The sequence below is a fragment of the Podarcis bocagei genome, assembly GCF_964188305.1.
Source record: "Podarcis bocagei genome assembly, chromosome: 17".
Lineage (NCBI taxonomy): Eukaryota > Metazoa > Chordata > Lepidosauria > Squamata > Lacertidae > Podarcis > Podarcis bocagei.
Window position 1 is genome coordinate 8,152,104 of NC_138143.1, and position 22,862 is coordinate 8,174,965.

The window sequence follows — 22,862 nt, forward strand, 5'->3', positions numbered from 1 at the left end:
GTGCTAGTCAAAGTCCTGAATGAATTTGTGGGGAAGCATGCCTTGGTCATAGGTTAGACTAGAATATCCCACCACCCAACATCACACCATCTCCAGCGGAACTGTTGGAATATAATGCAGTTTGGGAGTAGCTAGAAACTACTATTTGTACTCAAGACACATCTATTTGAGGGGCGGGGGAGGATTTTGTAGGCCTGTTTTAGTTTGCTCTCATTTCAAAATGTATGTACATACCACTTCACCAGCTTCATCAGGTTCTCGAAGAAGGATTACAACAATCTACAACAAATTTTGGCTTTGCTTGAAAGCTGCCCAGATTTGTGAATGATCTTGAGTCTTTATCTTCTCTCCTGCTCATACTAGGCTTTTTCAGAAGGTGACAGCAGTGCCTTGCTGCTTCAGCCCTGTCTCCCTCAAATGGAGAAAAGCAACCTTCCTGCTGGGTGCTTGGGAATAATAATAATAATAGTAATAATAATAATAATAATAATAATAATAATAATAATAATAATAATAATAATAATAATAATGTATTTGTACCCTGCCACTCTAGGCGGCTTTCAACAAAGATAAAAAATACATTAAAATGATAGGAGCACGTTCCCAAGTAGGGAAGGGCACTGGTTGCAAGCGAGTGGATGGATGGAAGCTTGATAAAAGCAATCTTAAAACCATAGATTCTAAAGCCAACCCATCAGACCAATGTGATACAGCTACTCCACAACCAGATCCAAAGAAAGTCCTGAATAAGAAGGCCTTGCTAAGTTGTCTTAAATCTGGGATAAGAGTCAACCCAGGTGGGCAACTCTAGGGAAGGGTTTCTAAAGTAAGGAATCTTCTAAAGTAACAGAGAAGACCCCTGGATTTTACTAGCATAGTTCTGTTCCTCCGCCAGTGAAGACACACAAAGGAGGACACTTCCTCATACTCCCCCCCCCCCCAATGTTTGATGCCGCAGTGATGCTGAGCTCAGTTTTTGGTCATGTTGATCTAATTCAGTTTGGCAAGTGAAGTGTGGCAGGTGGCAGCCTTAGCTTGAGTTGTAGCGCATCATATTGTACCTACAAGTCCAGATTCATTCAGCAGAATTGTTGTCTTCCCTTGCAGATGCTCATTAAATGTATTAAGAGCCTGTACTGGCCTATGGCCAGTGGACACAGGTATAACAAGAGAGGATCAGAATTATTCCTCTATGCCACAGGTGCGGCAATGACCTTAATTGCCAGAAATTGGAAAAAAGAATTTGTGCCAACAAAAACGGAATGGCAGGATAAATTATTAAACTATATTGAATTGGATAGATTACCAGAGGCAATTATGGGACTCCCCAGACAAGAATTTCAAAAAGAATGGGGAAAATGTAAAGAGTACTTTACAAAACAGTGCCCTAAAATACACATCTGGACTTGTTTCGATTAATGCCTGCAGGAGACTTTGTGGTTTGTTTGTTTTATAAGTCATAATTTGAATAATCGTAATAACAACTCATAAAGGAAACAGTTCATAAGAAGTAAACATTAGGCCATGTACAGGATAAAGGAAGTCTTTTGTTTTATTGTTTGTTATATGTTATGTTTCTGTCTAATGGTGATGGATTTGTTTATTTGAGTTGTGGTGGATTTATATTGTAAATAAATAAAATTAAAATAAAATTTAAAAATGTAAAAAAGAGTGGGGGGAGAACCTGTACTGGCAACAGCATTACTTTTAAGAGCTGGTTGTGCAGTCAAGGTTTTAAGATTGAATGCTATGTCATGAACAGAGTTTGGACTTCTCCAACTGTCTTGATATCCCAAGTGATTCCCTGTGGGTCAGGTTGGTTCTTCGTTGCACAAAGTAATGTTTTCGGGGATGTATCTCCTCTCTTGTTTTTTCAGCCTGACCACCCAAGCCAGCCTGCATCATCCAAACCAGCCAGCTCACCGCAGCCTAAGCTGCCACCCCAGCCAGGCTCACGAGTCGCCCCTGCAGCTCCAAAGGCAACGGGGGCAGGTAAAAGTGCCTCAAAGGTCAACACAAAAGGTACCCCCACTTTTATTTATTGGTTTACCTTTCATTCATAATATAAGCATGGTTTATAATATAAAATAGTGGCTTATGATGTGAGGAGACTTGATACGAAACAGAAGAGAGGCAATGAGGGAAAAGGAAAATAAGTAAATTCATGTACCAGCCTGAATATCAGTGACAGGAGACAATTTTTCAGAGAAGCTTGATCTCATCTGTGTGGTGGTGTCTAGACTGGTGGGGGAAATGTTTAGATTATGTGGTGTCCCTTTTCGCTTTTTATTGTAAAGTACCACAAGTACTGGGGACGCGGGTGGCACTGTGGGTTAAACCACAGAGCCTAGGACTTGCTGATCAAAAGGTCAGCGGTTCAAATCCCCGCAACGGGGTGAGCTCCTGATGCTCGGTCCCTGTTCCTGCAAACCTAGCAGTTCGAAAGTACGTCAAAGTGCAAGTAGATAAATAGGTACCACTCCAGCGGGAAGGTAAACGGTGTTTCCCTGTGCTGCTCTGGTTCGCCAGAAGCGGCTTAGTCATGCTGGCCACATGACCTGGAAGCTGTACGCCGGCTCCCTTGGCCAATAAAGCGAGATGAGCGCCGCAACCCCAGAGTCGGCCATGACTGGACCTAATGGCCAGGGGTCCCTTTACCTTTTACCACAAGTACTGAAGACAGGGTAGTGTTTTATGAATAAAATTACTCATTTTGTAGACACACTCATCCTAGATACACAAACGGTTTAATCATTGGGAGCTTCTCTGCCTTGGCAATTCTGTCTGTACAGGAGCTCTTGACATCAAAGCCAAGCCACAGTTTACAAATGATTTGGTCACTCTTCAGACAGAGTGTTTTCAAATTAGCAGTGTGAGGGGTTTTTTTCAGTATCAGGCATTCAAGCTTCTTGGGCGACATTGATTCCTGTTGGTCCAGATTGCAGGTCAGGCAACAACAGAATCTATGTTGGTGGCACGTTCCACGTTCCTGATTTATGCAACAATCCCTGGGCTGATTGGTGCCTCTTTGATTGAGGTACTTTGTTTTTCCCAATTCCACTTTCCCCTGAATTTTACAGCCCAAAAGTCACTGCCATGTGGGTAGGACTTTGCAGTGACCACCTAACAACAGATTGAGAAGCTTGGGCTCTGTTCCTTGGACTGTTTTCTCTGCAACAGCCCCAAACTTTCTCCAATGGAAGCAAACAGCTCCTCTTTTTTTTGCTGTTTTGGAATCCAACCCAACAGGAGAACGACCATTTCTTAATTGGTGTAATGTAGCATTCATTATTGGCTGCTCTTGGAGATAAGATAATGGCTGGTTTTTTATTATTATTTCTAAGGCTGCCTAGACTCATTATAGGCTCTGCATTTATTGCTGTCTCCTGAGCAAACATGCTTTTCATGTTACCAGGATGCTACTTGTAAAAAGTGACTGTTTTGCTTATGCACAGACATACGTTAGTGTACAGTGGTGCCTCGCAAGACGAAAAGAATCCGTTCTGTGATTCTCTTCGTCTAGTGGTTTTTTCGTCTTGCAAAGCAAGCCCATTGAAGGATTAGCGAATTAGCGCTATTAGAGGCTTTTAGAGGCTTTTAGCAGCTTATCTGCTGATCGGATCAGCTGATAAGCGGGTTAGCGCTATTAGAGGCTTATCTGCTGATCGGATCAGCTGATAAGCGGCTTAGCGCTATTAGCGGCTTTTAGCTGCTTTTAGCGGCTTATCTGCTGATCGGATCAGCTGATAAGCGGCTTAGAAAAAGAGGGGGGAGGGGAAAAAACCAGCAGGAACTCGCAAGACATTGTCGTCTTGCGAAGCAAGCCCATAGGAGATTTGTTTTGCAAAGCACCTCCAAAACGGAAAACTCTTTCGTCTAGCGAGTTTTCCGTCTTGCGAGGCATTCGTCTTGCGGGGCACCACTGTACTGAAATAAGATTTACACCCTTGCCCATTTGAGACCTCCTTATTGTCTGTTTAGAAGAGACTTTGAGGCATGCCTGATGGGTCTCCTTTCTCCCTGCAGCGCAACAGCAGCTGACTTTCCTGGAAACCCGGAAGAAGCAGCTGATGCAGGCGGCTCTCAGAGCAAAGCAGCAGAATGACATTGAGGGAGCCAAGATGTTCTTGCGTCAAGCCAAGGGTCTGGACCCCATGATTGACGCATCACAGAGTGGGCTCCCGGTCGACATAACCAAGGCAATCATATTCTCTCTTTCTCTCTGGTTGGGAAATGTCTTGAAGTGCTGTCAAAGAGTTGTGTTAGAAAACAGCTCAAAGCTCATGAAGTGCATGAATGTTCTTTTTCAGTCACTATGTCCCAGTTCCGGAACCTGAGTTCTGAGCCAGAGAGACATATTTTTAAAAATAAAAATAAATCTGGTCTCATCTGTGGAGCGCTGGAACAAAAATCTTGCCCTGATGCTTTCAATCTTTTGCATTCCTCAGTGTCTGTATTCTGAGCGTAATGGGATTTGACAAATATGTGGGAAATAGGTGGTTCTGTTTAGCTATCATATCTAATATTTGTGTTCAGAGGGAGTATACCTCTTGAGTACATCATCCTGGGGAAATAGCAGGGGGGCGGGACTGTTGCCTTCATGCACTGCTTAGGATTTTCCCAGAGGCATTATACCAGTCAGAAAATTTACTAGATGGACCCTTGGTCTGATCCAGGAGGCCTGGTCTTTTGTTCTGTTTTATGCTACATTATGACTGACAGTTTGGCCTGTGTCCAAGGAAAACCTGCTCTAATGCCCCTTCTTGAACCCACTGGCGTGGGGCAAAATAATTTTTCGGTCCTCCCATTTGACTTAGTGCTGTTGCTGAATGAGGGCCAGTTAAGCTTGGCATGGGACACTTCGTTATTAATGAATTAATTAAATTTGAGAGTTCCTTTCTCTTACCCAAGGGAACCTGAAGCAACTTACAATCAACCTAACACAATAAACCCCACATAGTTATATTAAAACCAAGAGGGAAAAGAGATGCATTAAAAATACCCCACCCACTTCTAGAAGGCCAGTTAGTTAAAAGCCTAAGGCCTGGTTATAAAGTGGGGTTTTTTTGCCTTTTGCTGAAAGATATACAGTGGTACCTTGGGTTACAGATGCTTCAGGTTACAGACTCCGCTAACCCGGAAACAGTACCTCGGGTTAAGAACTTTGCTTCAGGATGAGGCCCCATTAGCTAAAGTGGTACCTCAGGTTAAGAACAGTTTCAGGTTAAGAACGGACCTCCAGAATGAATTAAGTTATTAACCTGAGGTACTACTGTATAATGATGGCAGCAGGCAAACCTCCCATTTCAGACCAGCTTATAGATCCACACAGTTTTGGATCGGGAGCTCCCTTTGTGGGAAACCCCGGTCTGTTTGACAGGCAGAGGATCACTCTGTGCTGATTTGTGTTTTGTTCATGGAGGTGATGCAGCCCTTTTCGGAGTGGTTCATTCTGGTACTAACTTCCCCCGCCCCCAAATACGCACTTTCTCCCTTCAGGTGCCTCAAGCCCCTGTGAACAAGGAGGACTTCACACTTGCGCAGCGTCGTGGAGCCAACATCTCCCCAGAAACGGCTGCCCAGTACATGGAGCTTGTGAAAATTATGAGGCAGCAGCATGAGGTAAGTGGGGCACAGCCAAGCTTTAAGGGATGTTGTAGCCTCTTGCCTCTTTTGGAGGAGATTAGTAAGGAATCGGAGAGAGCAGGGCTATCCTTTTAAACTAGAAAGGTTTCTTCCTCCTTTTCCTGGAAGCCCCACCAGATGCGAGACAAGGCATACGAGGATGGCAGTCAATCATTCTTATTGAAATCATCACACTTGTTACACCTGCCGTATCCTGGGAGCAAAATAAGGTGGGAGGGCTGTGGCCTTCATGCCATTCTGGTGGGCTTCCTGGAAACGTTTGGTCGGTGGAGCATAGTTGGAAACAGGATATTGGATTAGACGGACACTAATACAGTGGTACCTTGGGTTACATACGCTTCAGGTTACAGACGCTTCAGGTTACAGAAGCTTCAGGTTACAGACTCCGCTAACCCAGAAATAGTACCTTGGTTTAAGAACTTTGCTTCAGGATGAGAACAGCAATCGTGCTCCAGCTGCGTGGCAGCAGTGGGAAGCCCCATTAGCTAAAGTGGTGCTTCAGGTTAAGAACAGTTTCAGGTTAAGAACGGACCTCCGGAACGAATTAAGTTCTTAACCCAAGGTACCACTGTAGGTCTGATCCAGCAAGGGAGGGAGAGGGCAAACCTGACATAATGGCAGCAGCTGTATTTCTTGCTTGCATCTCTCTCCTATTTACATATGGGGGGTGTATGTGTGTGTTTGAATATATACATCAGAAGGGACTGTTGGTGTGGCCCCGTATGGACTTTCTGCAGCTACCCGAGTATTAAGTAAATGATGAGCAATGGATGGGCTATATTATTAAGATGCAAGTGGCTTCTGGGTTCCTGGAGAAGATAGTCTGCATACTCTGGCCATATAAGGGCTGGAACTTGCTTATTAAGGGGTGGAATTTAAGGCATTTGACTGCAAAGGTGCATGACCCATGGGAGGGAGCCAGGATCGTGCCTGCCTGCTCCTGATGTGACTCCCTCCTTTTCCTTTCTTTTTTGTTCCAGATGTGCGTGAGTTTCTCCAAGCAGTTCACCCATTTAGGAAATATCGCAGAAACTACCAAGTAAGTGTGATGGCAACTGAGCAATACCCTTCCCTTCCTCTGCTCTCTTGCCTAAATCTGTGGCCTGTGTTGGCCAGCAACACCCGCAGCAGGTACTCTCCTTAGATGATGGTGATAATGATGATGATGATGATGATGATATTTATTTATTTACTTACTTACTTACTTACCACCCATCTGGCTGGGTTTCCCCAGCCACTCTTGGCGGCTTCCAACAAAATATTAAAATACAGTAGTCTGTCAAACATTAAAACCTTCCTAAACAGGGCTGCCTTCAGATGTCTTCTAAAAGTCTGGTAGTTGTTTTTCTCTTTGACATCTGGTGGGAGGGCGTTCCACAGGATGGGTGCCGCTACCGAGAAGGCCCTCTGCCTGGTTCCCTGTATCTTCTGCATCTAGGCTGAGGCAAGTCATTGAAAAGGTTCATTTGTGTTTTAAAACAAGCAAGAGGATTCCCAAAGCAAGTGATGGGAATTCATTGAAGAGGGGGGTAAATAAAGGTCGCAAGTAGAACAAGCTTTCATGATTTATATCTAAGGTTACATGCGTTTCTTCCTTCAGGGAATATAGAATGTCTGCCACATGCTGCTCCTCTTAAAGTCCATTTCCACACATCACTTTTATAGTATGACATTTTTGCTCATTGCTACGTTGCTCAGTTCATGGCGCAATTTGTTTTTGCTACTGCCTAATGAAATCCATAACCAGCACTCTAGTGCAAAGCTAGCTGTTCTGCATGGAATGTTCTATTTTTCTGACCCTGTTCTCAAAACATAGCTTGTTCCCAGACATCTGTGTGTGCTGCCAGTCAGTTACGGTTGGAGGGCTTCCAGTTTTGGCTGTTTTCTGAAAATACTGCTTCTGTTTGCTAGCATCCAAGTTAACTCTCTTGTGCTGAATTCTTTGGGCTGTTGCTTAACCAAGATCCCAGCTGTTTCTGAATTCTCATTGGCTGAAGCTTTCCAACACATCCTGTCTACTCCAACTATTTCTTCATGCTTAACAAAGTTCTCATAGCTCTTCTTTTATGGCTCAAAGTTATCTACAATGTGCTAAGAAAACTTATTTGAACTCCGTGAATCACCCTGTAAACTAAGTTGACTGTTTTGATCTGCCCCTCTCCAGATTTGAGAAGATGGCTGAAGACTGCAAAAAGAACATGGAGATCTTAAAGCAAGCCCACGCCAAGGGGTTTCCACTGCCCAAATATCACTATGAGCAGCGGACTTTCAGTGTGGTCAAGTATGTGGGCCATTGCTTTGCAGTTTGCCCCAAATGCTAGATGCCAAATGCTTTTGGGGCTCTCCTTCCTAGGCTGGATCTAGACACATCAAATAAGTGATTCAGTTACATGTGTTGTAAACTTCATGCAGGGAAATCCCGTTGGTGAAAGGCGGGACTCCACAGGGCCATCTGGTGTTACAGTGTTATAACACATATAAAGCGATTTATGTTTATGCATGTAGCTGAGTCCCTAGCCATTGGTCAGGCTTTTCCTTTGCAGGATTAGGTTCTCTCAGAGCCACAACAATAAGAAGAGTTTGGATTTGATATCCCGCTTTATCACTACCCTAAGGAGTCTCAAAGCGGCTAACATTCTCCTTTCCCTTCCTCCCCCACAGCAAACACTCTGTGAGGTGAGTGGGGCTGAGAGACTTCAGAGAAGTGTGACTGGCCCAAGGTCACCCAGCAGCTGCATGTGGAGGAGCGGGGAAGCGAACCCGGTTCCCCAGATTATCTATCAGTCTATCGCTCTTAACCACTACACCGGCTCTCAGTAAAGGAGGATTTTTTTTTAAATCCCACATAGGCCAAACCAAGATTTATTAACGGGGCCTTGACCTGTTTCAAACCTCAGCTCTTGCCCAGAGCACGTATGTTTATATGTGTGTGAGAGAGAGACATGAAGCCTTTCAGAGTGTTCTTTTTGGAATGGTAGGAATAGGTGGGTGGAGTCGGACGCTTTGTTTGGTGATGGTGAGATCCTGGCCTGTTCACTGAAAGCACCTCAGTTTAAGCTGGCCCTCTCCTTTCCCCCCTCGCAGGATTTTCCCAGAATTGAACAGCAACGACATGGTTCTTTCTGTCGTGAAAGGAATCAACCTGCCAGCTCCTCCAGGTAATGCAGGAAACGGCTTCCGTTTCTGAAAACGTAATTTGGGGGTGGGGGGTGGGAGTTGCTATGCCTGTTGCCACCATTACTTGTAAGTTGAACAAAGCAGTTGGGATTGGGGAGCCTGTGACTCCCCAGGTATTGCTGAACTGCTGCTCCCTTCACCCCTGACCATTGGTCATGCTGGCTGGGAGCTGAAGCTCAGCAACATCAGGAGGTTTGGTCTAAAGCCAAACTGGGGGGAGGCGGGGCGGGCAGAAGAAAGTTAGGTGCCTGCTGGAACAAGTATGGTGAAGAGTTCCCAAAGTTATTGACAATTGTTTGTGTTGGCAGAAGGGATGCAATGTTTCCCTTTCTCTTTTTTATGTCCCCCAACTAGTTATGCAAAGTATTATGCCAGTGGGACTTTTTTTGTTCAGAGCAGCAAATGGTTTCTGTTTACCAGATGAAGGGGACAACAAGCAGCAGGGGCGGCGGCTGTCTTTAATGCCCTGCTTGTGAATTTCCTAGCAGGATCTGACTGGGCCTTACTGGAGCGAAAACACTGGGCTAGAGGAACAGTTGAGCCTGATGCAGCAAGATGATTCTAACATTTATTCTCAAAATTAAGAATTCTCCCCTCCTCTGAAATGTGCAAAAGGGCTGACCTGTCCTAGTGCAAAATCGAGTTCTTCGTAACATTGCTGGGCCTATCTCATGGGTGTTATGGCTGGACTACAATGCCCATCACCCCCTGTTGACTGGGGTTAATGGAAGTTGGAGTCCAACAATATTTGGAGGCCCACAGGCTCCCCAGCTGTATCTGTTCTGTAGAATGCTAAATTACTTTTATTCCTCTTTGTTTTTCCTACAATTTTATATGTTTGGGTCCCTGTGTGTTATTGAGGAAGGCAGAAGCCACTGTCTAAGTGAGCAGAGCTGATCCCAATCACTATTACACTGTCCTATCCATGGAGGAAGAAACGTGGCTTTTGAAAATAGCATTGCAGATTGGCATCCTGAACAAAGGACTGTATCTCTATTGTTGTCTTCCTTCTCCTTCTCATTGTATTCATTACTTCATTCAGTCTATACCCTGCCTTTCTTTCCTAATGGAAACTCAAGGGCAACTAACAGCATCAAAGCAATAATAACATGACAGTAAAACCCATAAAAAGTGATTGGATCCGGCTTGCTTGGCTCTCCTGCCTGCTTGTAATTTCAGTAGCCGTCAGAAGCACTGCCAGAAAGAGTATCCTGTTGTTATTATTGATTTACTAGCCAAGCCCTCGCAGGTACGTCCCAGAGCAAATTATTGTGCGATAAGTTAAAAGGTTTTAAAAAGTGATTTAGGTATTTGCTGCTTCGGAAAGAGCCTATCAGGAAAGAGAAGACTGGAAGAAATTTGGTTACTGGAGTAGCAAAGAGCCTGTGTAGGAGAGGAAGGGGAAAGAAAAATTTATAGAGAGATCAAGGATCTGCTGCTGTGTGAAGCAGACAGGATGTGTGGTTGGCTGAGACAGGGCATCAGAATAACCTGTTTGAAAAGCTTGCATTCCCTCCCCCCCCCCCCCGCTTCCCAGTCATTTCTGTGCCAGCTGGGAAGCTGGCTGTGTGGAGCACACAGCCCCCACCACTTCTGCAACCACCTTCCTAAGTCGTGTGTTCAGCCAGGGTGCCAGGGAAGGGATCTTGTGTGCTTCTTGAGTACAGTGGTACCTTGGTTCTCAAACTTAATCCGCTCCGGAAGTCCGTTCCAAAACCAAGGCGCACTTTCCCATAGAAAGTAATGCAAAATGGATTAATCCATTCCAGACTTTTAAAAACAACCCTTAAAACAGCAATTTAACATGAACATTAATCCATAAAATGAAAGCAATAAACAATGTACTGCAGTCACACAATCAGTCAGTCAGGAGCTGAACTGGGTTCCACACAGTCACACATACATAAAAAGAGCCACAAAAACACAAAATAAATAGCAAAAATCTCGGCGTAACACTCAAAACGGAAGTGTGGCACTCAGAATGGAATGTGGCACTCAAAACAGAGCATGTTCGACTTCTGAAAAATGTTCACAAACCAGAACACTTGCTTCCAGTGTTTGGGTTCCAAGTTGTTTGAGAACCAAGGCATTTGAGAACCAAGGTACCACTGTACTTCCAACCCCCCAAACAGGTGTGTGTGCATTGGGGAGGGCACTTCCTCCCTCCTTTCATCTCCCTTTTCTCTTGACCCATTCTGTGAAATCCTGAAATCCCCACCTGTCAGGGGAGAAAGACTAAAAGGCTGGATTTGAGAGTGACTTTAATTCTGTTGAAGCCTGCTTTTTCTCTCTCACTCCCCACTCCCCTTTCATTTTGTACTATAGGCAAACACTCGTTCCAGAGGTGGTTTCTAAGGAGTGTTCTTTACTCTGAATTGCCCACTTCTCGGCCTGTTGCCCCACATGCTGACTTCCAGGGCACCGCAGGCCAAGGCAGTCATGCAAAGGCCAAACTTGTGCCCCAGCTTCTGTGGAGAGGCCTGATTTTGCAGGTGCTACAAGGGCTATACAAGGAACTAGGCTGAGCCGATTTCCATGTGGAGCCTTCTGAGAGCAGCCCCTTCTCCTTGTCCTTTAGCTTTGAGATTTTTGACCTAAAATGTTTCCCGACTCTCGTTTTTCCCTTCTTCAGGCATGTCTCCGAATGACCTGGATGCCTTTGTCCGCTTTGAATTCCCCTATCCCAATGCGGTGAGTCATATGTTAACTTTTATCCTGTGGGAAGCAGCCAATGATCATTTCCCCCTGGATTTGTATATTTATGTTGTGAACCGCTCTGATATCTTTGGATATAGGGTGGTATTTTAATAAAAAGAAAAATAACAATACAGTGGTGCCTCGGGATGTGAACAGGATCTGTTCCGGGGGCCCGTTTGCATCCTGAACAGAATGTAAGATGCGACTGCGTATTTCACTGCATTTCACTGCTTCCGCGCATGCACGTGACGTCATTTTGACCGTCTGCGCATGCGCAGCGGCGAAATCCGGAAGTAACACGCTCCATTACTTCTGGGTCGCCACGGAGCACAACCCAAAAATACTTATCCTGAAGCATATTTATCCCGAAGTATGACTGTAACAATTTGAAACTGCCTTTTCAATAGCCAGCTGCCTGTAACACAGGTGTCGAAAAAGCCTGATGCGTGAAGCTGCTTTGAGGACGGTGGTGGGGTCTGCTTTGAAATGCTCCGAATCAGTTCTCCGGCAGGCGCCTGGTTCTTACTGCTTCTTTTCACATTTCTGTAATTGCAGGAGGAAGCGCAGAAAGACAAGACCAACGTGATCAAGAATTCCAACTCTCCCGGTAAATTTATGTTTGTGAGCTTTAGGCCATGCTAGAAAGAAGGGGGGGGGGGAGCATCTGCCAGCTTCAGAGCCAAAGCATGTGCTGTACTGAGCACATCACCAGGAAGCCCATCAGTATTGTGTTTCTTGTAAGTAAAATTAATACAGTGGTACACGCGGGTGCCGCTGTGGGTAAAACCACAGTGTCTAGGACTTGCCGATCGTCTTTCGGTCCCAGCTCCTGCCCACCTAGCAGTTCGAAAGCACCCCTAAGTGCAAGTAGATAAATAGGTACCATTCCAGGCGGGAAGGTAAATGGCGTTTCTGTGTGTTGCGCTGGTGCTGGCTCGCCAGAGCAGCGATGTCACACTGGCCACGTGACCCGGAAGTGTCTGCGGACGGCGCCGGCTCCCGGCCTCTAGAGTGAGATGAGCGCACAACCCTAGAGTCTGTCAAGACTGGCCCGTATGGGCAGGGGTACCTTTTACCTTGGTTGTCAAACTTAATCTGTTCGAAAACCAAGGCGTGGCTTCCGATTGGCTGCAGGAGCTTCCTACACTCAGTCGGAAGCCGCGTCAGACATTCAGCTTCCAAAAAACATTCGCAAACCGGAACACTTACCGTATTTTTCGCCCTATAAGACGCACTTTTTCCGCTCCAAAAATGAAGGGGAAATCTGGGTGCGTCCTATGGGGTGAATGCAGGCTTTCGCTGAAGCCTGGAGAGCGAGAGGGGTCCATGCACACAGGCCCCTCTCGCTCTCCAGGCTTCAGGAAGGTATCCCAAGTCTTGCAAGCCCGGCGGGATGTCCCGCGGGCTCGCAAGGCTTGCGGGCAGCAGCCTTCACCCAAAAGCTGGGGACAGCGGGGAGGCGCAGAGCCGCCACCCCGCTATTCCCCGACCTGAACTGGAGGCTGGCGGGGGGAGAAGCAAGCCTGCTTCTCCCCCCCGCCAGCCCCACAAGCTCGCGGGATAGGGGGATGGCGAAGCGCCGCCATCCCGCTATTCCCCGACCTGATCTGGAGGCTGGGGGTGGGAGAAGCAAGCCTGCTTCTCCCCCCCGCCAGCCCCACAACCTCCAGATCAGGTCGGGGAATAGCGGGATGGCGGCGCTCCGCCATCCCGCTATTCCCCGACCTGATCTGGAGGCTGGGGGTGGGAGAAGCAAGCCTGCTTCTCCCCCCCCCCCCGCCAGCCCCACAAGCTCGCGGGATAGGGGGATGGCGGAGCGCCGCCATCCCGCTATTCCCCGACCTGATCTGGAGGCTGGGGGTGGGAGAAGCAAGACTGCTTCTCCCCCCCGCCAGCCCCACAACCTCCAGATCAGGTCGGGGAATAGCGGGATGGCGGCGCTCCGCCATCCCCCTATTCCCCGACCTGATCTGGAGGCTGGCGGGGGGAGAAGCAAGCCTGCTTCTCCCCCCCCCCCGCCAGCCCCACAAGCTCGCGGGATAGGGGGATGGCGGAGCGCCGCCATCCCGCTATTTCCTGACCTGATCTGGAGGCTGGCGGGGGGAGAAGCAAGCCTGCTTCTCCCCCCGCCAGCCCCACAAGCTCGGGGGATAGCGGGCCAAGCTGTCCCTGAAGGCAGAAGAGGGAGACGGAGCCCTCCATCTCCCTCTTCTAGCTTGGGATGGTTGCGCAAAGCCTCTGCTGGGCAGCGCAGTGCGCTGCCCCACAGAGGCTTGGGATGCTGTCCCTGAAGGCAGAAGAGGGAGACGAAGTGCTCCGTCTCCCTCTTCTAGCTTGGGGATGGCTGCGCAAACCTGGGGGGAAATCAAATTTTTTCCTTTGATTTCCCCCCTCAAAAAATAGGTGCGTCCTATGGGCCGGTGCGTCTTATAGGGCGAAAAATACGGTACTTCTGGTTTTGTGGCGTTCAGGAGCCGATTTGTTTGGGAGCCAAACCGTTCGACTACCCAGGTACCAATATATTAGAGGCTGTGTGTGTTGTGGGGGGGGGGGGAATTGCAGCATGCAAGGGTGGGGAGGTTCAACCATTCTCTCCCCTGCTGCAATCCTTTTTTTGGGGGGGGGGAAGACCCCCAAAAATTGTTGAGCTTTTCTGCTTTTCTTTTTTTCTTTTCTTTTTTAACAACAACCCCCCACACACACACACTTTTACAATTGACTTGACTAAGATCCAGGACAAAACGCCACATGTATGGCAGCCCTATCCTAATAAAATTCTCTCCGCCATTAGCTTCAGAAAGGCAAATGGAGGATGGGGGGTGAATATCAGGATTGTGGCTGGGGAGGGAAGAGTTAAACCTGCCCTACACTTGCATACTATTATATTTTTTTTAATGGGTTGGCTTCCAAGTGACCTATACAGCGCTGCATGTGTGTGGCTTGTTGATGGAGTCCGGCACGCTTCCCTGCGCAACTCTGGACTCCCGTGGGTAGCTCATCGTCAGCTTCGTGTAGCAGAGTCTTCGCAGCGGTAGAAAACTGTTGCAATGTGTGTGTAATAAATCAGACTGCACGCGGGCTTTCTTGCTTATCTCCAACAGAATGTGAGACGTCACTCAGAACTGTTAACCCTGTAAGTTCTGATTCTCTTCACAATGTGTTTTAGCCCTTAGTCACAGGGACAACCCCACACCTGGAATAGAGGGAGATGCTGCAGGTCAGGTATTGGACAGAGCCATGAAGCACTGGTATACTGGACTGGTCCCTTAGTTCTGTGTCTGGGTATGTCAGACCCTCATCACCGGCTGCTTTCTGAGGCCCTCCCTTGTCCCAAGCACTGAGCTAGCTGTGCAGTATTGGAAGTAAATGTCCTTGCCAGGCTTTTAGTGGGGACAGCAAAGAAAGCACAATGACAGGGAGGAGAGCAGGTGAGGATAGACTTCTCTTGTCGCCACAGAAGCTTGGCAGTCTGAAACTCTGCTACAGGCTACCAGTTGAAGAACAGGGCTTGTTAGTAGCAAGCCTGCATCATCAAGAAAATGGTTGGTCCTTTTGCTCCATTGGGCTGCTGCTGGTTTCAAGAAGTATTGGATTCTAGTGGAGAATATTCTCAGTCCTTATGTGCAAGTTGCTTCTGTGAATATGTCAGCTTGCAGCGCAAACAGGTTCGAAGGCGAAGGTGTCTGGTGGAAGTATATTGTGGCACAGACTTCCTTCTTGGCAACAGCAAGCATGATTTGGAGGAAGCTGGAAAAAGCGTGAGGGTAGCTGCCAGGTTTCCCCCGTCTCCCTCCCTCCTACAGAATCTGCTGACTGACATCTTAGGGTATCTGATGGCAAGGAGCAGTGGCAGCATCAGAACTGCACAGTCTTTGGCTCTCTCAGTGTAAGTGCTTCTGGTGAACCAAGAAGCAAACGGAGGGGTTTGCTGTTGTGCTGAAACATCGCTATGGCCAATGTTGTACAACCTGATCCTACCACAATTTGCATAGGGACGCGAGTGGCGCTGTGGTCTAAACCACTGAGCCTCTTGCGCCTGCCAATCAGAAGGCTGGTGGCTCAAATCCAGGGTGAGCTCCCATTGCTCTGTCCTAACTCCTGCCAACCTAACAGTTCAAAAGCACGCCAGTGCAAATAGATAAATAGGTACTGCTGCAGCGGGAAGGTAAACGGTGTTTCCGTGCGCTCTTGTTTCCGTCACGGTGTTCCATTGCGCCAGAAATGGTTTAGTCGTGCTGGTCAAATGACCCAGAAAACTGCCCCCTCGGCCTGAAAGCGAGATGAGCACTGCACCTCATAGTCACCTTTGACTGGACTTAACCGTCCTGGGTCCTTTACCTTTTATCTTTTTTACCTAGGGTGTTTGTGATGGGGTGAACATGATGCACAACAACTGTGTAAATGCTCAGGAGTTGGATTTGAGCCCTCCCAAGCTTTGTTGGGGGGGGGCTTGAAGGGACCCCAGTCCCTCCAACAATGCAAGGCTGTTCCTTTCAGTGATGATTGCTCTTGGCTCTCACCTGACGCCCAGTAACCTTCCTATTTGGTATCTCCCTCTGGCAGAATTCCAAGAGAAGTTCAAGCTATTTATTAATCGGGGGCACCGTGGGCTGAAGAGAGCCATCCAGACAAAAGGCATCAAGTTTGAAGTCGTCCATAAAGGGTGAGCAAAATGGAGGTTTGACTGTTACTGGCAGAAACCCATAGGGACCTTCCTGCTGTGGTCAAACTGACTGGAGTGGGCCACCTTCAACATGGAAGCTGCATGTCTGAGTGGCCTGAGAGCTTTAATATGAGCGTTTTCAACACTTCCGTGAAATCGCTGAGCTTTTAATTAAACCTGACATATGTATTTTTAATATGCAATGCAGGAAGCACAGAAGAATAGTATATTGTTGGGATAACCACTGTGCTTCCTTCTGGAATAGTCCTGTCAAATAACACCTTCGGAAGCAAGTAGCTTTTTGGTGGGGAAGCATACAGGGGAAAGGAATACACCTCCCTCCCTAACATGGTGGTCATGATCCATGCCCCCTGCCCCTTCCTTGATTTTTTTTCTTAAGAATGTAAAATGGCAGGTCCCAGTTACGTATTTCAGGATGTTTCTTGTAATGTGTGGTTTGGTTCTTAGTGTCTGTGAATGTGCTGAGATTGCACATTCTTTCAGGGCTATTGGCAGAAGCACAAAAAATATGGAGGAGACTGGAAGGATATTTAGCGGTCAAGGAGGCACTAACTGAAACAGGCTTCAAAGTGCTATCAAAAGAGTGATAAAACAATTGAGACAAGGTGGCTTTCATTCCACACAAGGTACATCTTCCACGTCTCACTTCTATAATGTGGTGGTGGCAGGACATTAGTAGAAAACCCAGGATGTGAGATTGGGAAATGTTTGTTATGGGAGGAAGAAACTCAGGTTGGCTCATTGACGCACACAGGCAAGACAGGTGGGCAACGTATAGCTCAGATCCACATGTACTCAAAGCCATAACTAAGCTGAAAAGAGGCATCCAAGCTATGAGTAGTTTTACTACAGGAATGTTGGGGAGACTCTGCTGTAACCTTGCAGCAGTTCTTGTGGTATGGTTATTTTGAAAAGGCTAAGTGTTAGTTTTATTGAAAGGGAGCAAGTAAGACCAGAATGAAATTTGTGACTCTCTGAATAAAGTCATCAGTCTAATACTTCCATTTTCTCTCCAGAGGGCTGTTCAAAACTGACCGTGTAGTTGGAACTGCACAATTGAAGTTGGATGCACTGGAGACAGCTTGCGAGCTTCGGGAGATTCTGGAGGTAAGCCTGAATCCTTCCCTTTCTTTTCAGACATGATGTGCATGTAAAACCAAGCCCTCTAGGACATAGGTAGGCAACCTAAGGCCCGGGGGCCAGATCCAGCCCAATTGCCTTCTAAATCCGGCCCTCGGACGGTCTGGGAATCAGCATGTTTTTACATGAGTAGAATGTGTGCTTTTATTTAAAATGCATCTCTGGGTTATTTGTGGGGCCTGCCTGGTGTTTTTACATGAGTAGAATGTGTGCTTTTATTTAAAATACATCTCTGGGTTATCTGTGGGGCATAGGAATCCATTCATCCCCCCCCAAAAAAAATATAGTCCATCCCCCCACAAGGTCTGAGGGACAGTGGACTGGCCCCCTGCTCTAGCAGAACTGAGAGAGGCTAGAGTGAAATCAGACTTTTGCTTTCACCGCAGACCATGCCTTTGTGATGCTTGCTGGAAGAAATGTCACTGCCTTTCAAGGCCTTGGGCTCAGCATGTCTTGGGGAGCGGCACACCCATTTCAGCATCCCTGTTGCATCAGGGCATCAGGAGTGACTCCACTTTGCCGCCATCTGTACTGGAGTTAAATGCGAAATCACGTGCAAGGCCACAGTTCTATATAGTGGCCACAAAAAGTGCTAAAAGGACTGTGACAACAGTTTATTAATGAGAATAAGTTTGGAAGAAAGTAAACAAGCTATCATGAGGATTGGCAACTGAACATTTAAACGAGGATTACAAAAAAAAACCCCATATAGCACACACAAAAATATTGCATTTGAAGAATGCTCTAAGCAGCTGACTGCAGGCAGGCTTTTGGATAAGCTCCCATTTTGAAGATCTTCCTGAGATAACGGCTAAAAACATTCCACCTGCGGAATTGACAGACATTCATACCACCAATGCAATTAGCTGCTAAGGGAGGTATCCACACATCCACCAAAAACCCATCACCTCAAAAACATTTCAAGGCCCAATTACAGTTTTCAGAAGTGGAGGACTTCAGGAATGTTGATCTTTCTAAATGTTGTTGTTGTTGTTGTTGTTGTTTACAGTGAGGGGGAAAAGTATTTGATCCCCTGCTAAATTTGTCCGTTTGCCCCCTGACGACGAAATGACCAGTCCATATTTTTTATGATAGGTTTATTGTAGCTGTGAGAGACAGAATAACAACAGGAAAACCCCACATCAATCTCTTGACTTTTGTCTTCTGGGTTTCTGGGGTTTTTCCTGTTGTTATTCTGTCTCTCACAGCTACAGTAAACCTACCATTAAAATTATGAACTGGTCATTTCTTCATCAGAGAACAAACGGGCAAATTTAGCAGGGGATACTTTTTCCCCCTCACTGTAACTCCATGTGCACCTCTATATGATTGTGAATAAATGAGTGGCCTGGATCAGAGTTCTGAACTAGCCTTCGCTGCCTGCTCAGCCAGCCTCCCTGTGGAACTTGGGAGAGCAGTTTCTCCAGGCTTTGGTTTGCCATCTGCCACGTAGTCGAAAAGACAGAGATGCCAGTTCCTCCCTCAGCACCCTGAGGGCCAAAAGGAACAGGCTGCATCGTTCTGCCGTACAGATTGACAAGTGTGAACGATGAGCGGGACGCATCTGGTGCTGGCGGGGAGAAGTTCAGAGCGTTGTGGCTTCACACTAATTGGGGCGCCTCTCTCTTTTTCTTTTCTCTGCCTAGCTTTTGGATGGTCGGCGGCCCACAGGGGGCAAGTTGGAAGTCATTGTGCGTCTGAGAGAGCCGCTGACCTCCCAGCAACTGGAGACGACGACGGAGAAGTGGCTGGTCATTGACCCCCTCACGATGCCACCAGTAAGAGCCAAGCTGTTCTCTGTGTCCCAGAAGCTTTCCATCAAGAGCAAAGCTGGTTTGGGTGGCACCCGAAAAGTTGTTTTGAGTGTGGCTTTGCAAAGGTTCTGGCCCTGTGCCCAAGCCCTTGCTCAGCCGAGGCTGGCAAGAATATGAACCATATGGAATCTGTGGTTAGTGCTCATCCTAGAGGGTATCCAGCCTACTGTGCCCCTTGCGTCTCCTCGTTTCTGGGGCTCCGTTTTCTTTTCGAGAAATGAATTTCAGCTGTGTTACCAGAGTCCAAACTTTGGTTTCTTCAGAAATGGATGTGGGCCAAAAGCGTGGCTAATGACTAAGCGTGGCTTGAAATGTCTCCAGCAATTGTTGCTATTCAGAGGCTGGTTTCCTGCCCACAGGAGCAGCATATTGTGATGGGAAGAGGCAGATGATTGTCCAGCCCTGTGCATACTGTCTGCTTAAAAAAAATATATTAAACGAGGGGGGGAGGGCAATTTGCAGCCTGGACAAATTTGGCAAATGTTTTGTTAAGTAATTTATTTTGCGTTCGTAAACTATTTTGCATGTTTTATTCTGAGTTTGCTGGTGAGGTGAGGCAAGGAATTATGACATCCCAACCTCTGACCCCTCAGATTTCACCAGCCATTGTCCCACACAGTTTCTTTTTTAAAAAAATAGTAAATTTTTATTAGTTTTCACATTTTTATACATGTTATCTTTCACATATATCTAATTACAAGGTTTCCTGAACCTTCTGACTTCCCTTCCATGGGTTCTTAAATTAAAAATATTTTTTTTGCTTATTATAATTTTTCCAACTATTATGTATCCCTATTTTATCATAGTCAATTTCACATTACAAATGTCATTACAACGCTACCAATGTTTTTAACAGCTTACAGCTTACAGCTTTCTCAAGTAAACTACAAATTTACTCCAGTCTCTAGTAAATACTTAATCTTCTTGGTTTCTGATCTTCCCCATCAGTTTCGCCATTTCTGCATAATCCATCAATTTTGTTTGCCATTCTTCCTTTCTTGGTATTGCTTCTTCTTCCCAGTAGCATTCTCGCTGCCGTCATTGCATACATAAAAAGTCTTTTATCTTCTTCCCCTGTTAAACAAGAAAGGCTTCTGGTTTTTTAACTAATGTATTTTTAAACATTTTCTTTAATTCATTATAAATCATTTCCCAGAAGCTTTTTACCTTACAACATGACCACCACATATGGAAAAAAGTACCTTCTTTCTCTTTACATTTCCAACACATATTTGATTTAGTTTTATACATTTTTGCAATCTTACTTGGTGCTAGATACCAACGGTACATCATTTTTCATTTGATTTTCTTTCAATGCATAGCATGCTGTAAATTTTATTTCTTCTCCCCACAACTTTTCCCAAGATGAAAGTTGGATATTATACCCAAAATCACTAGCCCAATGTGTCCCACACAGTTTCAGCTAGGTCTTCACAATTCATAAGGGCTTGCTCCCCCACCCAAATGAAAGCTGAGATTCTTAGGGAGCCAAACTCTGTAGACAATACCATGTGCTATGACTTTTCTACACTTTCATAGAATTGTTTGGCATGCTCATAACCCTGATCATGTCCTGGTCTCGGCTGTCAGCTCCCACCCCACCTCTGGAAAGTGGGCTGAAAACCTTGACCAGTCTTGCATTGTCGAAATAAATGCCAGACATACAGGAGCAAAACAGTATTTGTTTTCTTTACCCAGGTTGCTCTTCCCAAACCCAAGCCAGCAATTGCTCCTGGGAAGGATGTGGGCAGTAGGTATGTATGTTCTTGTTCCTTTGCTGGGGTCTCCTGAGAGTTAGCTCCATGCATAATCTGTGAGGAAATCTTAACTCCTGTCCTTTCGCTCTCCTTTTCATTCTTTTCTTACTTCGCTCTCGGCTCAAGAAGGCACATGCAAGACCCAAGGCATCTCACAAAAAAGCAGTAGGGCAGGTGTGCCTGCTTCAGGGGGCTGCTTTTGAGTGTTTTGGGGGCAGCAGGGTGGGAAAAGACAGGGCAATCTGACCTGGAGGTCACAGTTAACCAGGAAGTTCTCCTGCGTAAGCCTTGTTGACATGGGTTTTATTTGGAAGCTGCTCTGAATGTTATTTTACCAAAGGCGCTTCAGGTTACAGACGCTTCAGGTTACAGACTCCGCTAACCCAGAAATAGTACCTGGGGTTGAGAACCTTACCTCAGGATGAGAACGGAAATCGTGCAGCAGCAGTGGGAGGCCCTATTAGCTAAAGTGGTACCTCAGGCTAAGAACAGTTTCAGCTTAAGAACGGACCTCCGGAACGAATTAAGTTCTTAACCCAAGGTACCACTGTAGTTCATTTTCGTTTAACTTATGCAGAAGTCCTTCCTGGTGGATTGCACCTCATGGATCAATTCTGCTCTCCTGACTGCGTAACGCTGCATGATACCGGTCTGACTTTCTGATAGAAAGGCCTCCGTCAAATAGCAGTTCTGCTGAGGAGACAGCTTGCCGTGACCATACAGATAAGCTGCATCGTTCTTGGCTACTGAGACTTGTGAATAAACAGGAATTGAATAGCCCAAGTTGTCAAAAGTGGCAATGTAGCTTCTTGTGAGGGTTTTGTAATGGAGCTTCTGATGCCACAAGAGCCTCTTTGCGTAGGCCCTTAGTGCCTTGGGAGAGTGTATAAGAACCATACCTGTTCTAAAGTTGGCACACAGGGCAGGGGAAGCTCCAAGCCTCATCTATCTTCTGTACAGTAGAGAGAACAGAGGCAGTACAGTGGTGCCTCGCAAGACGAAATTAATCCGTTCCGCGAGTATCTTCGTCTAGCGGTTTTTTCGTCTTGCGAAGCAACCCTATTAGCGCTATTAGCGGTTTAGCGGCTATTAAAGGCTTAGCGGCTTAGCTGCTAAAAGGCTATTAAAGGCTTAGCGGCTTAGAAAAAGGGGGGGGAGCGAAAAAAAATCTCAAGACTCGCAAGACATTTTCGTCTTGCGAAGCAAGCCCATAGGGAAATTCGTCCTGCGAAGCGCATTGAAAATCGGAAAACCCTTTCGTCTAGCGGGTTTTCCGTCTTGCGAGGCATTCGTCTTGCGGGGCACCACTGTAAGTGAAGCAGTTTACTCAAGGCCACACAATGAGTCAGTGGCTGAGACAAAGCATGAGAAGAGCCTTGCTGCTGGATCAGACAAAACCCTAACAAATTCAGCATCCTCTTTGCCACAGGAGCCAGCCAGATAGATAGATGCCTTTGAGAAGCCCATAAACAAGTCTCCCAGATTTGCCCAGTGCTTTGCCCACCAAACTACACCAGTTACCATTGCGTAGGGTTTTTGATATCTGAATTCCCTGTTAAGGGAGCATTTTATGGGCTAATAGCCGTAAATAAATAAATGAAATGAAATAAGGGAGCATGATGGACAGTTGGATGGTGTGCACAGAGGCAGGTCTCCAGCCCAGCACCTTTTGCTCTGCCAGTGGCTGTTGATAGTCTCTTCTAATTTCCCTTCCAGAACATCCATCTGCTCCCTGCTGTAGCCAAGCCAGCTCTGATTGGACCTTCCTTCTCTCAGGCCTCAAAGGCTCCCTTGCACAGAGAATGGTTTGCTCCTGCCGGCTCTGGACAAGAAAAGAAATGTAGGACAACTAGAGAGGGCAAAGAGCTCTGGGAGGTTGTATGGGCAGAAAAGGTTTTGTGGCAATTGGCAGCAAGGCAAAGTAGTTAAAGCTTCGAAAGAACAGGT

General features: G+C 46.5%; 1 protein-coding gene across 1 annotated transcript in view; it reads left to right on the plus strand.

Annotated features, from left to right (window-relative positions):
• CC2D1A (coiled-coil and C2 domain containing 1A) overlaps positions 1-22,862 on the plus strand; it is a 49,501-nt gene that overhangs the window by 19,836 nt on the left and 6,803 nt on the right. The window contains exons 14-25 of the mRNA XM_081175839.1: positions 1,878-2,022; positions 4,027-4,199; positions 5,500-5,622; positions 6,627-6,685; positions 7,811-7,927; positions 8,731-8,804; positions 11,456-11,514; positions 12,076-12,127; positions 16,084-16,183; positions 17,221-17,311; positions 18,991-19,122; positions 20,857-20,912. Of these exons, the coding sequence (XP_081031965.1) occupies positions 1,878-2,022; positions 4,027-4,199; positions 5,500-5,622; positions 6,627-6,685; positions 7,811-7,927; positions 8,731-8,804; positions 11,456-11,514; positions 12,076-12,127; positions 16,084-16,183; positions 17,221-17,311; positions 18,991-19,122; positions 20,857-20,912 (1,181 nt within the window). The remainder of the gene's footprint in view (positions 1-1,877; positions 2,023-4,026; positions 4,200-5,499; positions 5,623-6,626; positions 6,686-7,810; positions 7,928-8,730; positions 8,805-11,455; positions 11,515-12,075; positions 12,128-16,083; positions 16,184-17,220; positions 17,312-18,990; positions 19,123-20,856; positions 20,913-22,862) is intronic.